This window comes from Suillus paluster, assembly GCF_016628075.1.
Source record: "Suillus paluster strain FC165 chromosome Unknown EDB91scaffold_60, whole genome shotgun sequence".
Lineage (NCBI taxonomy): Eukaryota > Fungi > Basidiomycota > Agaricomycetes > Boletales > Suillaceae > Suillus > Suillus paluster.
Window position 1 is genome coordinate 220,501 of NW_024537620.1, and position 15,950 is coordinate 236,450.

The following is a 15,950-nucleotide window of genomic DNA, read 5'->3' on the forward strand; positions in this document are numbered from 1 at the left end:
GCCAGCAATTTGGAGGTACAACCTTGAGGCCCACATGAATGAGCATCACCCAGAGTACGCACACCCTGGAAAATCTCATAGTGGCCTTCCTCTTCCTACCAATATGTTTGACACTATGATGCTTACTCCCATCAAACCAACAAGGTTGGGTGTTCTGCCTTGACCTCTATTCACCCTAACTGTCCCAAATTCAGAGAAGGAGAATATCCCAGCCAGTGTGAGTGGTTAAAAGCACAAGGGTGATGCTCAAACATTTTCTGCTGCTGCTTCTTTGAAGAGGGCCCAGCGTGCTTAGCCTTAGATTTATTTTCCATGCTGCCCTTCCTTCCTACTACTTACATGCATTACCCCTCACAACTCTTACAACTTACAGGCTCTGTTTTTGCAACATTTTTGTCATGTTTTCATTATGCTTTTGCTATGTCTAGCATGCGTGCTCTCGCATCTCATATGTATTGTAGCAGTTTTCCAGGTCCTTGGTTCCTCAATTGTGTTCAATCATTTTGCATTTCTAAGTGACAAAACATAAATAAGTAAGGATATTTGTGCCATGAAATTTGACAGTCACGGTACTAGTACCACCCACAGAATTTCAACATGTCAGTGTCTTGATTCTTTGTATCACACACCTCTTATTGGGAAGTGATCAGTATCAAGTCGATCAATCAAGTCAAGTAATCAATTGATCAACAGGTTTAACTACAACTCACCAACATATCCACACTTGCTCAAGGCACAGCAGACTATGTACTCTCCTGTACGTGGTCCCCATTTTAATATTACTATTGCTGCCTCATGATGGTCATTGGGATTGTGGTCATCCAATATGAATGCACATAGACAGTGAGGTCCTTGGAACTGGTGAGATTTTTGATATGCTACAAGGTCAGAAGGGATGACACGCACTCCATTGTCATCAATTGGCCTGGACCCAAGGAATAGGTAAGATGTTCAATATAATCCTTTACTATTTGGCTAACGCACCAATACCATACAACCAGCATTTCTCCAGTCTTGCTGTCTCCTAGTTCAAGCATAACATTTATACTATTGCTGACTTGAGTGACAAGCTTTGCTCACTGACACTTATGAAGTTCATCAGCAGTTGAAATGCTGAACTGTACATGATCAGGTGTCATATATGCCAGGCGGATCAGACTTGTGTAGAATCTGTTGCACAGTCCTTAGGCTACTGATCTTTTATACTATTTAATGTGCTAGCCTACTAGGTCCAGGTTTATATTGTTTAGCACTTGTTAAGACCGTGCTCAGGGGTAAGGCAGAGTCCAAGGGGCTTGGCTTCAGCTCATGTGCTGTGCCCCTTACCCAAGTACGTGCCCCTAATTTTGGATTGTAGTCCAACTCAAATTCTATGAGCTCTGACAGGACGTCAGAGTGGAGGTCCTCCGAAGGAGGACCAATGGACTACTAGATGAGCATGGGAATGTCGGATGGAGGTTGGTCCACCCGACAGGAGAGAGGTGGAGGACTACTGCAGTCGGAGCTAACAGTAGAAGTGGAGCAGATAGGACTGCTTGTGCGAAGTCTGAAGCAGAGTGGAGATGGAGAGGACAGATGTATGAGAGTATTGGCCACAAGTCCGAGGTGCGGGAAAGGCGGCTGAGGCGTGGAAAATCAGACGAGCGAAGAAGGCGGCTGACCTAGGGAGTCAATCCCCTAAGCCAGCAGATAGAAGTTGTCAAGGGTAATGCCCAAGAACAAGAACAAGAGAGCAAGGCTTAGAAAAGGTAATATTCAGACTAAAGATCTACAGACAGATGTACATATGTTTATATACTCTAAGTAAGTAGCATAGCATAGCATAGCAGAAGGCTATGTGCTGAGTGTATGGAATTACTAGAAAGATGACTGAGACATATGAGAAAGGGGCTCGGAGAACAGTATGTATCCAACAGATCAATAATCATTTGGGTATAGGGATTACTGGTGATCTGAAAGGAGGAACTATGATACTAAAAGGAGATAGGACCAGTTGAGTGGTTCCTAGTCTAGAAGTGGACTGGTGAAGCGGTCGGGCGGACCAATAGTTGGGTGGAGTGACATGAGAGAAATTGAAGGAACCCCATGGGTCGGAAAAGTGGAGATGGTGGAGGGAGTAGGAGTAGGATTAGGCAGACCAATAGGGCGGAGGAGCAGAGCTCCAGATAGGGTCGGATGGTAGGAGTAGTGTTGGAGGAGTGGAGCAGAGTTGGGCAGAGGTAGCAGGGCTAGTCCTGCTGAGATGCACTTTGTGCATTTGTTGGAGAAGGAGGGATGGAGCGGATGGGGAAATAGGGGGTCAGACCAGCAGTAGGGACATCTATGAATAATATTGGGAGTGGTTGAATCCGGTATATGACAGCACTACCTCATCATGAAGATGATTATCCAGCGAGTCATTGGGGCATCATTTTGGCACAGTTACTGATGTGTGCCATCATACTTCCCAATTGAAGCTTCTAAGTGGGTTCTGCTTACTGCCACTGTCAGGGTTATCCAAGTCCTCATGGTTTGATATGATGTTTTCAACAGTATTTTGATACATGTGTGCCATTTTATTTCCTAATTGAAATTCCTGTGTGAGTTCCATGGACTTACTATGTTGGACCAATTAGTACTACCAGTAAGCACTTAAGCATCCAACCCATTCAAGCAGACTAATGCCCATTGGACTAAGGTGTTTCCGTCACCTCAGACCTAAAAGTAATGGACAAATCATTGGCATCCTCCTCCTATGAGATCCCAGCAGGATATTCAACCATTTGTAGGTGCAGAAGAAGCTTCACTCAGCTAAATGCATGTGCAAATCATCAGTGGATGTAAAAAGAGGAAGAAATACCTTTCAAGTGTGCTAGCGAAGGCAAAGGAGGTGTGGACTACAAGGAAAAGACCACATAGAGAAGATGAATGTGATGAGTTAGCTCTGAGTCTGCCTCCAACCCAGTATGACTTGGATACCACAGCTCCAAGTCAGACTTTGTCCATTAGTCCTGAGCCAGTTGCTGTTGATGGAGTGGAATGAAATTCATGGTCAAGATTGGACCTTGCAGTTGCAGGTGCAGATGATATTGAAATTGAATGCCATGTGAGTGTCATAGTGAATATCAACAATATTATGATTGACTGGAAAATCAGCATGGTCTTTTAGGATGGGTCTGGTCCTTCAGAATCATCACTTGGGGTTGATGATTCAGAGTCGCTTGCTCAGCATCACCCCCAATGCCTCAATCACTATCTTCCTGCATGGTTTCGAGACATTCTTCCTCAACCACCGCCCCCACACATGGCCAAGTCAACTCTGTCAACCACCACAGATCCCCCACCCACCTTGGATAGACATTTACTGCTGTCACACACCCTTCACTTCTTTCTCACACTTCCCAACACTTTTGGACTTTCACATCGATAATATGGCAATCAACTGCCAACTCATGACCCAGAGGAGGTCACAACTTTGGAGAATGTCACTCTCACCGTCGGACCAAGTCGATTGGGATCTTGGCACCTCTGCTTGTGCAATGCAGCAGACCGGCAGGGAAGACATGAACCCTTTCTATCCATATCCAAATAAGTTGTTGTTTCTCCTGGGCAACTGGTTTTGGAACAGTGGTCTCCAGAAGTCCCAAAAAATCTTCAGGGAACTATTACAGATATTGGTGATGCTCAGTTTCGGCCAGAAGATATATCTGCTACGCAGTGGAACTTAATCAATGATAAACTTGGATCTAGTGCTGAAGATGCAGGAGGGCATGTTATGCCATTCAAAGGTGCTGGGTGGAATAAAACTGCAATTAATATAAAGATACCTATTCATAAATGTGCAGATAACCCTGGCATTCATAACTACCTGACCACAGATTTTTTTCACCGATCACTTGTATCCGTCATTCGCGAGAAAATCAAAAATCAAAAACACAACGAAATATTCCACTATCACCCATACAAACTGCTTTGGAATGGTGGACCATTGAAGAAACCCATCTGTGTTCATGGCAAACTGTCATATACCTGATCCAACCGCTCCGATATTAATATCTGCTCCGCTTTCTGACCACCTCTGCTCCATCCATCCTCCACTCCATCCAATCACAATCTGCATCCGCCCCTACGCTTCCACTCGACCGCCCCGACCGGTCACCTTCTAGAACATCTCCACTCAACTGGAACTTCTTTCCCCTTTTAGATATATACTTTCCCCTTCAGTACATAGACCCTTACTTCTGGATCACCGGTAATTCCTCTTACCGCTTGATCACTGATCTGACGCATACATATTGATATCCACTCCGACTTATGTCTTCACCTGTGTAAGTACTTACAAATTATATCCTTGGTACACAGCTTTACAACATAGTTATCCTGATCACTGCCTCATACTTAGAAGTATATAACATATCCTGTACTTAGATATTTTCCCCAGTCTTAATATTACTTGTCTTCTTGCAGTTACTACTTGTGAGAATTCTCAGTAGGACCTTGCCTCCTCCGGACACAAGTTTCATCTTGTTGTCACCTCCGACTCTCCGCTCTGACTTAGAGCCGTGCTCTAAGTCTTCTCCTTACTTCTCTGCCCCTATCAAGTATTCCCCCTGCTCCTATCCACCCTCCACACTATCCTCCACCTTCTCCACTCCACTCCTAGTTGGCCCGCCGCTAGTAGCACTTACCTCCTGACCCTCAAAGTGGACCTAAGTGGTCTACTCATCCTACCGTCAGACAACATCAGACCCACTCCAAATTCGGGGCACATACTCAGCTAAGGGTGCAGCACAAGAGCTGAAGCCAAGCCCTGACCCCTCCCCTTCTTGAGCTGGCACAGTACCTAACAGCAAACTATATACCTCTGAGGCCTTCATTCAGGCGCATCGTGAACTCCAAGAGTCCCAACCTGAGCCTGGTTGTCAGCTAGAGCGGGTCATTGTTGCTCTCATGTTTTGGTCGGACTCAACTCATCTGACCTCTTTCGGTAATTCAAAACTCTGGCCCTGTTATATGTTTTTTTGGGAATGAGTTGAAGTATAGAAGGTGTAAACCTTCTTGTCGTCTATGCAATCATGTTGCCTACTTCAACCATGTATGTACCCATATACTCTCCAGTCCTTATCATACTCATGCATACATTGCCTTCAAGCTTCCAGATAACTTCAAGGATTTCGCTACAAAGCACTTTGGTGGCAAAAGCCCTGGTGCTGACTTTATGGCACATTGCCACAGAGAATTGTTTCATGAACAATGGAAGATCATGCTGGATTACAAGTTTGTATAAGCATGTAAACATGGAATTGTGATACATTGTTGTGATGGGATTGAACTAGGCAACTGCATGGGTAAACCCTCAGGTCATACCTGCACCCGTACCTGGGAATATACCCACACCCACATGGGGGGTATGGGTATCATAGCAGGTATTGCATATGGACACCCAGGGTACTACCCATCAAGGGTATACCCGTGGGTCTTGCATAGATGTAGTACAGTACAAGTAAAATTTTGACCAATGTATTCTACAACTCAATAGCATCCCACTGCCTCACATTGCATGAGACCAGATCTACAATGAAGATGATCTGCGTGCACCAGTTATCATTGTAATCATACCTAGACAAGTGCAGACACCTGCAGATGAGCACAGGCAAGCCCAGACACGTTCAAGCGAGTGCAGGCAAGCCCAGATGAATGCAGATGAGTCCAGGCAAGTTAAAACAAGTGCAGGTGAGCCTAGATGAATGCAGATGGGTCCAAATGAGTACAGGCAAGTGAAAATGAGTGCAGGCGAACCCAGATGAATGCAGACAGGTATAGGCGAGTTCAAATGAGTACAGGCAAGCACAAATGAGTGCAGGCAAGTCCAGATGAATGCAGACAAGTCAAGAGGAGTGAAAAGAAGATACAGATAAGTTCAAGTGAGTACAGGCAAGCCCAGATGAATGTAGACAAGTGCAGGCAAGTCTAGATGAATGAACTTGAAGGCAAGTGTGAGAAATTAAAAACAAGTAGTACAAAGATATGAATCAAAACACACCTGTATTAGTACAGTGTCACCAGCACTGTTCTCTATAAACTTTCACAGGCCTCATGGTACATACAAATCTTGAACTTGAGATGGACAATGGATTTTAATGAGCAAACAATGACTTTCCAGCTTCCTGGGATAACAGCTATGACCAAATTTGGTAATGGTCACCCATGGTACCAAAACCCACACCATGGGTATGGGTACACTAGCACTGGACCCGTACCCGTGCAGTTGCCTAGATTGAACATTGCTTTTACCCCCAGATCTTCACCTATTCTGCTGACTATCTGGAGAAGTAAGTCAATATTCAATGTAGAGTGTCAATTGACTAAGTTTTCTGCCCACCCATTATTAGGGCATTGCTAGCTATGATATGAACTATGGGTGGATGTCCATGCCCTCAATGCCTTATCCCAAAATCCCGTGTTCAGAATATAGGCATGTCACTCAACATGAAACAATGCCAGTTGCTTGCATGTATAGATGACAATGCGCAGCAAAATCAAGTCACCATCTCCTGTTCACACATTTACAATCATGGTTATGGTGTTTGTAGCAACATTGTTGAAAACCTACTGAAAGAGCACTCATTAGTGCCAACCTCTATAATACATTCACATTGCTGTTGAATCCTGCACTTATATTGACCATGATCTTTCAAAATGCGTTTTCAGAGAGACTTGGATGCCTTTGTTTCAATCTATTCATCATGCTGGTCATAGACCTCATGCATGAATTTGAACTTGGTGTCTGGAAAGCACTGTTCACCCACCTAATATGCATCCTCAGTGCTTGTTAGGTACCATGCCAGCTCAAGAAGCGGAGGGGTTGGGGCTTGGCTTCAGCTCTTGCGCTGCGCCCTTAGCCGAGTACGTGCCCTGAATTCGGAGCGGGTCCGACGTTGTCTGACGATAGGACGAGTGGACCGCTTAGGTCCGCTTTGAGGGTTGAGAGGTAAGTGCTACTAACGGTGGGCCAACTAGGAGCAGAGCAGAGGAGGTGGAGGATAATGTGGAGGGTGGAAAGGAGCAGGGGGAATACTTGATAGGAGCGGGGAAGGTGGAGAATAGTGCAGAGGGCGGAAAGGAGCAGGGGGAATACTTGATAGGGGAGTGGAAGTAAGGAGAAGACTTAGAGCACGGCTCTAAGTTGGAGCAGAGGGTTAGAGGTGACAACAAGATGAAACTTGTGTCCAGAGGAGTGTTAAGGTCGTGCTCAAGGGGGAGGTTACTCAAAGGGCTTCGGCTTCAGCTCATGCGCTGCACCCCTTACCCGAGTACATGCCCTTAATTTCTGGTGGGCAGAGGGGAAGTCTGATGGAAGTCCAGGGAGTTCTGGAGGACAAATGTTGGTGGAGTTCGGCGGAACTCCAGAAGACTATGTGGGGACGGAGTAAGGCTACTATGGAAGTCCAGAGTAGAAACAGAACAGAGGTTAGACTACCCTAAGGTAGAGCCGGAGGATTAGTCCTAAGGTTTAACCCCTAAGACTCAGAGGTGGACAAGAGATGAGACTCAAGTCTGGAGATTGCAGGAATGAGCAGAACTAAGATAGAGAGTTGGAGGTATAGTCAAAGGAGTCAATCCTAAGACTTGAAGATTGACAAGAGACAAGCTCAAGTCCGGAGGTACAGGAATGAGCAGGAACTAAGGTGATATTCAAACTGAGGAGTTCCAGAGTATTACAGGGGTTTATATACTGTAGGTATCATGTAAGTAAATCAGTCAGCAAAGGTAAGGGCTATGTATGAAGCATGTGGAAAGTCTATTAGTAAGTGTAACAGATCAAAGCAGTGAAGTCAGAAATGAAGTAAGAATGGATGGATCAGTAAGCATAGTGGAATAGGACATAACCAGTAACTGGAGCAATAGCTAATCTAAAAGGAGTTAGGGGGTGAGTGTGGAGATGAAGGCGGAGTGCCAGGCGGAATAGCAGGATGGAGAACCGGACTTTAATGGAGTAGATCCGGAATTCTGGATCTGGAGGTACGGGATATGACAGCTTTCTATCTTCTGTTTTTCTTTGCATCTGGCATAACTAGTACTGGTGCAGATGTGAAATTGTCTTTCAGAGTTTTGAAAGCCTTCTCTTGCTTGTCTGTCCATTCCCATGGTACATCCTTCCTGATGAGTTCATTCATGGGTCTGGCAATGTTTGAGAATCCGAGAATGAATCAACAATAAAAGTTTGCAAATCCCATGAATCATTGAATATCTTTAACACAGGTAGGAGTCGGCCATTCTTGAACTCCTTTAACCTTGACTGGATCCATGGAAATGTGTCCATCCTTGATGATCAATCCAAGAAACTCTACTTCTTTTTTCTCAAAGGAACACTTTTCTGGTTTGAGGTAAAGATCATTGTCCTGTAACCTTTGCAATACTTTGCGCACCACCCTTCTATGTTTTTCTACATTGTTATTGGTGAAGACCAAGATGTCATCAATGTATACTACAATGACCTTTCCTTCCTTAAGATCTTGGAAGATCTGGTCCATCATAGTTTGAAAGGTAGCAGGGGAGTTCATCATGCCGAAGTACATTACGACTGGTTCGTGATGTCCAAAAGGGGTTCTGAAGGCAGCCTTCCACTGATCTCCTTCTTTCATCCTAATATTATTATAACCCCATCAAACATCCATCTTCAAAAAGAGTTTTGCACCAGAAAGATGATCAATAAGATCTTGAGAATGAGGGAGAGGGTATGCATTTCGGATGGTTTTCTTGTTCAACCTCCTATAGTCCATGATGGGTCTGAGCTTTCCATCTTTCTTGGCAACAAAGAAGAAAGGAGCTGCTACTGGAGATTCGGAATCTCTCAGTCGTCCTAGATCATATTCTTGTTTAAGCCATTTCTCACATGCTTCGTTTTCGACGGGTGAAAGGGGATATGCTTTCGCATTGGGAGGAAGATCGTTAGGGTCCTTAAGATCCACTTTGTGATCCCACTTCTTGGACTTGGGGAATCGAGTAGACTCTTCTTTGGAGAAGACCTTGAGATAATCATGGAGCCATTCTGGGACCATCTCTTCAATTGGCTTCTTTTCCTTCTTCTTTTCCTCCTGTTGAGCTAACTCTGATGCAACAGAGCTCTTATATCTGATCCACACATTCTGTGATGAATCCTCATCTTCAACTTCCTCTATTCTGACATGTCCTCGCGATTCATGCAACAAAGGTGAAGAGTTGAAGCTTGTCAACTGAATTTGATGATGGATAGAGGCTTCCTTGATATCCTCATCTTTGTCATCTTCTGTTGGTATTAACTCGGGCAACACCTCAAGGATCAAAGAGTTCGTGGCTCTTCGCTTCTTCACCTTGGTCTTTTTGTCCTTGACCTTGGCTTCTTGACATTTAACCGGACAACAGTCTAATGCCACCTTTCCCACATTCCAATCGATACTGGGATTGTGGTATCGTAGCCAATCTATTCCAACGATGACATCATCAGTTCCTAGATCTGTGATCAGAAAAGCTACTTCTTCCTCATGATCCCCTATCATGAGTTTCAAATCGGCATAGCTTTTAATTGGTCTGGCGGAATTTTTAGTTCCATCAATATTGCAGACCGGCAGTGCTCGCAACAACTGCTTGGTTTGGACTTGGTTCTTTTCTACAAACCTTTCGCTGATGAAGAGGTTTGTTGCTCTGCAGTCTACTAGAGCATTAATGGCTGCTTTCCTTTGTTTCCCTTCCAACGTAACTAGCAAGTAAAAATGCTCTCGTTTATTCCCAGAACAAACTTCTAATACTTCTGTAAACATAATTGCCGAGTCACCGAGAATGGAAAAACGATTCTTCTGATCTAAGTTTGCAGTCAACTTCGATCTATCTAAAAACCCTTCTTCTCTGGGTTGTACATGGTAGAGAGGCAAATCCTCTCATTGACGATGCGGTTAATATCTTCCAGTGTGAGCTTTTCACAGCTGGAACTTCTTCTTTGACAGTGTGGACAGCTGGTCCTTTGCCTTTGTCAATGGGTTTTCCTGTGCAATTATGAGCCATGTGCCCGTCTTCTCCACAATGATAGCACTTGAAATCTCTTCCCGGTTTTTTTTATTTATTTATTTAAATCCAAGTTTATGTCCTATTGAGAGCTAGACTCTATGGAGGACAAAACGGTCTAGTCTAAGGGGCCCCCAGTGCCCTGAATGCATCTCTGGGTGCGCGAATGCCCTAGTGTGGGGCTTGCCCCCACCAGTCCGCCGTTCCCGCCAGCCGTTTTAGACGTGCCACCCTTCGAAGATGAGATGACTTTAATGTGCATGCAGTAAGTACTTGAGCTATCATGTGGAACTGCTGAACGTGTACTTGGCTGCCGAGGCAGACTGGTACAGGAATCAGGTTGGGTGCAGTAGGTCTATATAGTGGAGAGCGGTCATGGATTGACGCTGATGGCTGCTCTCATTTCCTGCTGACTGATCCCAGTGGGATGAGGCGGATTCCGTGTAGTCGAGGTGAAGAGTGATGGTACAGTAGTACAGTTTAATTTATGGGAGAGATTGCTTCTGATACAGTGTGTTTGCTGTGGGAATAATACAAGGAGTTATCAGGCTGTCGGTTTACGAGGCATCGGAACTTCACCAAAGGTTGCTTTCATTCTTCCAGAAGTGTTGATGAATTGAACAAGGTGCGGAGTGGCATTGAGATCGGAGAGGAGGTATGGGATGGAGGTAGCTTTGCGACCCAAGGTGCCGGTGAGGACGTGGCATTCATGCCGATAGCGTGGGCATACTATGAGATAATGGTGGACTGTCTCGTCTATTCATGGGCAATGGGGACAGTGTGGGGATTCCACTTTTCCTATGTGGTTGAGGTGCTTGTTGAGAGGGGCATGGCCTGTGCGGAGTGACATGTAGAGGCCGGTGAGTTGTTTTGGAAATGAGGTGGTGAGCTTGATGAACGAGCGCTGCAGGAGTTTGGGGTCTATGCGGTTCATGCGAGTAAAACGGGGTGATTTCCTCCACATGCGTTGCCATCTGGCTTGGGTGTCCTTGCGGTGTACCTCCTTGAGTGCCGAGATGCTGAGGGGGAGAGCACTGAGGCGGAGATAGTGGGGTAGCTTGATGCGTGCGCTGTTGTTAACTCTACTTTCCGCAGCTAGTTTGGCGTGCTTGTCTGCTTCTTCGTTCCCGTGTACATCTGAGTGTCCCGGCACCCAATAGACCGTTGCTGCGAAATCTCAATGGTTCTTTGTGATCTTTTGCATCATTCTACGAAAACGATCTGCCAGATAAGACCCAGGATGTGAGTGAAAGCTCTCACCAGATTGGATGGATGCTTGGTTGTCCATTGAGATGGACAGGGGGAACATTAGGTCACGTTCGGTTGCTATCAGTTTCACCACCAATGTTAATCCTACTTCCTCCGCTTCGAATACGATGTGTTCATCCTCTGTTCCTAGATGATAACGTAGAGTTCTGGGTGCTTTGCCCATGCGGAAAAGTACTGCCGCAGCTCCTATCTTTCCTTTAAACCCAGATCCGTCACTGTATACCTGTACCGTGTCTTCTAATTTCTCATGTTCTTCTATTGCTGTCTTCTTATTCGCAGCGATGTGGACCGTCCATGGGTTCTTAGAGGATGGGGGTCGACGTGCTGGGATGAGGGTTTCAATTTTGTCAGGGACAATCGCGAAGCAGTGAGTGAGTCGGTGAAGAGATGTACGATGTGACGCCACATAACATTTTGCTGCCTTTTGTAGAGGATGGTATAGAGGGTGAGTGGCAGGGTGAGATGTGAGTCTGATGACTGCTTGGTGACATGAGTTTTGTAGGAGGAGGGTAGTGGGTAGGAGGTTGGTGTGTGTCTCGAGCATGTCCGTGGCGGTGGACTTGAGAGCTCTGGTTATGGCTAGAGCGGCCATTCGTTGGACTGTTGATAGGTGTTTCGCTACGCCGATGGACCCCCTTTGCAGGGTGTCCGAGCCATCACAGAAAGTTGGGGAGAACCAGAGATCTGCAGCATATAACATTTTCAGGATCACAACAGCCTGGTATAACTGATGCATCAGTCGCAACGGTAGACCTTTAGCGGTAGATGAAAGTCGACGTAGCTGAAAGACATATGAGGTACTGCGTGCAATGGCATTGTCTACTTGTGCTTTCCATCGTAATTCTTGGTCCATTATGACTCCGAGGAAACGATGCGTTGGAGTGGGTTGGATGATGGCTCCTTGAATATGCATGTTCGGTCTTGTTCTGTGTCTGTTCATAGAAAAGTCCATTAGTGCAAATTTGTTTGTCTCGAACCGGGGATTGTGAACTCTGGACCATTCATAGCCACCTCCTGGACATTCGAGCATGTCTGCTAGCATGATGTGGGTGGTCTCGAAGTCCCTGGCAATAGCTACAAACGCAGTGTTGTCGACGAATGCTAGAGTAAGTTCCTTGAGGGATTCGCGATTTTGGCGGGGGCTTTGCTATGTCGACCAGATCAGAGCTGTATATAATGTAGAGTATCATCGATAGTGGATCGCCTTGTCCTATTCCATTGGTGACAGGGAACCAATCTGACGTGTACCCATCAAATCATAACTGTGTTTGTCTGTTGGTTAGTACCTGTTCAGTGAAGTGAATGATGTTACCGGGGATGCACCGCATCTGCATGTTATGGAGTAAGTGTTTGGTCACTGCATTGGGGAAGGCACCTTCGATGTCGAGGAAGAGGACTGATGCGACTTTATGGGACTGCCATGTGTCTTTGATGGTTTCTTCTAGCAGATGGAGCGAGTCTGTGGTGGATCTGCCGGGGCGTCCTCCGAAGTGAGTATTTGGCAATAGCTGGTGGTGCTCCAATACATAGGTCAATTGTTCTGTTACTACCGCTGTCAGTAGTTTGCCAGTAGTGTTAAGAAGGGCTATGGGACAATACACTTTCAGGATTGCATAGTTGGGCTTGTCGGGTTTCCACAGGACGACTGTAGTGAAGCATCTCCAGGGCTGATAATAGGTGCAGTGGGAGAAGGCTGCATTAAAGAGGAATGTTAGATATGGGGTCAAGGTATTTGCGCATTCCTTGAAGACGATATTACATATGCTGTCTGGGCCTGGGGCCTTGTAGCCGCTGAGATTGGTTATCACGCATTTTATCTGGTCCGTTGTGATCGGGGGCAGCTGATCCACCGGATCTGGATATACGGCATCTGGGGGGACAGGATCAACTAGGGGGGGAGGGGGAAAGAATGACATAGCTATTATTCAGCTCTTCTCGTGGTTGGTTGTAGCCTCCAGGATGGTGCCATCTGGGTTCAGTGATAGAAGGGTAGGTACTCTCGTTTTCCCACCGTCCTTGGGTTCAGAGGATATGTACTTGTTTGCTGTCCATAAGTCGTTACCCTCAATGTCCTCTAACCATTCTAACCAATGCTGTTTCTTTGTAGACATGATCTCATCTGCGTAGTGGTTTTTGAGGACTTTGAGCTCCTCGTGACAAGTGTGCAGGGGTAATCCACGCATTTGGTAGGCTAGTTTGCTGAGTTGCTTGGTTTGGTTTTGTAGGTCGGTTAGGCGTCGAGTCCACCAGCACTTGGAGTGGGGGCAAGGCTTTGAGTAGGGTACACATGCGTCGATCGTGTCCATTATCGCCCGAGTGAGGTGTTGGGCGGCTTCCTGGAATTTGTCATTAGAGGCTAGGGTTGGGGGGGGGGGGGGGGGGGGGGGGGGGGGGGATGAGGAAATAAGGGTGCTTAGGCATTCATTGAAGTTCTCCCAGTCTACTTCTCACCAGTTTCTGCGCGGCTCCTTGTTGACTCTGGGTGCTTCTAGTTTAAGGGTGATTAGGACAGGGACGTGGTCGGTTTTGGGACCTCGGCTCGCTGGGTCCATGTCACAGGATATGATAGCATCTTGGAGTTGTTCAGTCCCGAAAATGTTGTCAGGGCGTGTCCAATTGCCGCTGTTATTGGATTGAAGCGTTGGGATTCTGCAGGGTAGAAACTGTAACATGCCATAGTCAGCGATGAGATTAATTAGGGGTAGAGCGGCGGGAAAGTTAAATAGGTGCCTGTTGCGAATATCCTCCCACAGAGGGTGGTGCCGGTTGAAGTCGCCTAGTCATAGCATGTGATCACTTTCTGAGGATCTGATGGATGCGATGTTGATTTCGAGGAAGGAATCAAGGGCAGTTAGCATGTTCTGGAGGTTGCAGTCGTTATAGATGTTAAAGATGGTGCATCTCCCATAAGGGCCTGAGAGTTGAACAATTACGACATCTGAGGAGGGAAATGAGATCTGTTTCCACATGTTGGTATCTAGGGAGGCGCTGATGAAAGAGACAGCTCTCGTGCGTTGGCGAGGGTGAGAGTAGTGTTGCATTGGGTATATTACGTGCCAGTGGTGATTGGCGGTGGTGTTTTGTAAGAAATTAATGTGAGGTTCCTGGATGGCTAAGATATCCCAGTCTGCAGCATTGGGGTTGTTGAGGAGTGAAGCTTGTGCTGTTAGGGAGGTGTTGAGGTTTTGTTGCCAGATTCTAAGATTAGCGGTGTTGTCGAGAGGTTGTTCAAACATTAGAAGGGGATGAGGGGGTCCTGTTGGGGTTTTCGGAGTCCAGGGTCAGAGATGGGAAGTGGGCATTGATGGCATTGATGGCGTCTAATAGTGGTGGGGATTGGGGGCGTTGAGGGGATCTAGTACGGTTTTGAGTTGGAGGAGGGCGTCTGAATCCTAGCGTGGCTTGACGGAGGTCACGTTGTTGAGTTGGTTGGGGTGGTGTTGATGGAGGGTGAGGATGGGGGGCATTCTTAGGGGGTCTTGGAGGTTGACTGACGTGGGTCCAGGCTGCCTCTGTTGGGAAGTATGGCATTCGGTTCTCAGGATGCTTGTCATTAAGGAGTTTGCATCTACGAGTGAATTCTGGGCAGGATCTGCTCCAACTCGTGTGATTACTGCTTCGACAATTGATGCATCGAGTCGTTTTGTATGCGCTGCAGTGGGTAGTGCGGTGTGGTTCTGCGCAGGTGCTGCAGACGTCTGCAGTGGCGGTGCAACTCTGCACGATGTGTCCGTAATGTTGGCATTTTGCGCATCATATTGGTTCCTTTTTGTCCTTACAGACTGCGATGCATTCATTGTCAATGCTGAGTCCATCCCGTAAGATGTCATTGGCAGTAGTTGCTTCTGCCACCTGAAGAAGGGCAAAGGCCTTGCATTGTTCTTGTGAGCGTCAGAGGGGAGGTTTGATCCATCGTATGGCAACTAGGACATTTTTGGATAGTTGGTTATCATGTTCTATCTTGTGGAGGAAGCCATCACTTTCGATCTGTAGTTGAATGGGTAAGTATTCGAGTACGATTGGGAAGGTTCGAGTGCAAAATGATACTGCTGAGTCGAATTGTCCCTCTAATAGGGCTCTTCCTGCCGTTCCCCGCAACCATGTTGCAAGGTCCTCGTTCTCTAGTTCTACAATGATGCCGCCGTTCTGTAGGGCGAGGACAGCCTTTATGTTTCCTGGTGGGGTGGATTCGTCCCTGATGTTGGAGAGTGCATCTTTCATTTTCTTGGCAATGTCAGGGTGCATAGTGTTTGGTGGGAATAGTTGGTCTCTGGGCCTGGGGTCCAATAGTATTTGCTGTGCTTGGATTGCTGCGCAGCCTACCGCTTGATCTACTGTCAGGGGGAGATAAGCTGCTGCCACAGAGCTGTATGTAGACTGGGAGGGTGCTTGTGGGTGTGATGGGGTGGGAGCCAAAAGCATTTGTGTAGATAGGTGGTTGATCTTTTCTTGAGTTGCATCGAGGGAGGGAGATAGGACCTTTATGGCATTTTGACAGTCCTCTACTGAGGAGAAAAGGATGTCTGTCGCTTCTTCGATTCGTTCTGCTGCGATGAGGGCACTTTCTTCCTTTTCATCATGGTCTGCTTTGAGAGTGTTAAAGAGGTGGTTAGCCCACTTGATGGTTGTCGCGAGAGACTCAGAGGCGGTAAGGACGGTGG

At 46.5% G+C, this 15,950-nt stretch overlaps 1 protein-coding gene across 1 annotated transcript; it reads right to left on the reverse strand.

Moving 5' to 3' along the window:
• Positions 1 to 15,180: 15,180 nt before the first annotated feature.
• Positions 15,181 to 15,510, reverse strand: EDB91DRAFT_1058349 (uncharacterized protein; the record flags this gene model as incomplete). The annotated part of the gene is made up of 1 exon (XM_041314151.1): positions 15,181 to 15,510. One exon carries the CDS (start codon positions 15,508 to 15,510, stop codon positions 15,181 to 15,183), a length of 330 nt encoding a protein of 109 aa, XP_041173775.1.
• Between the last annotated feature and the right edge of the window lie 440 nt (positions 15,511 to 15,950).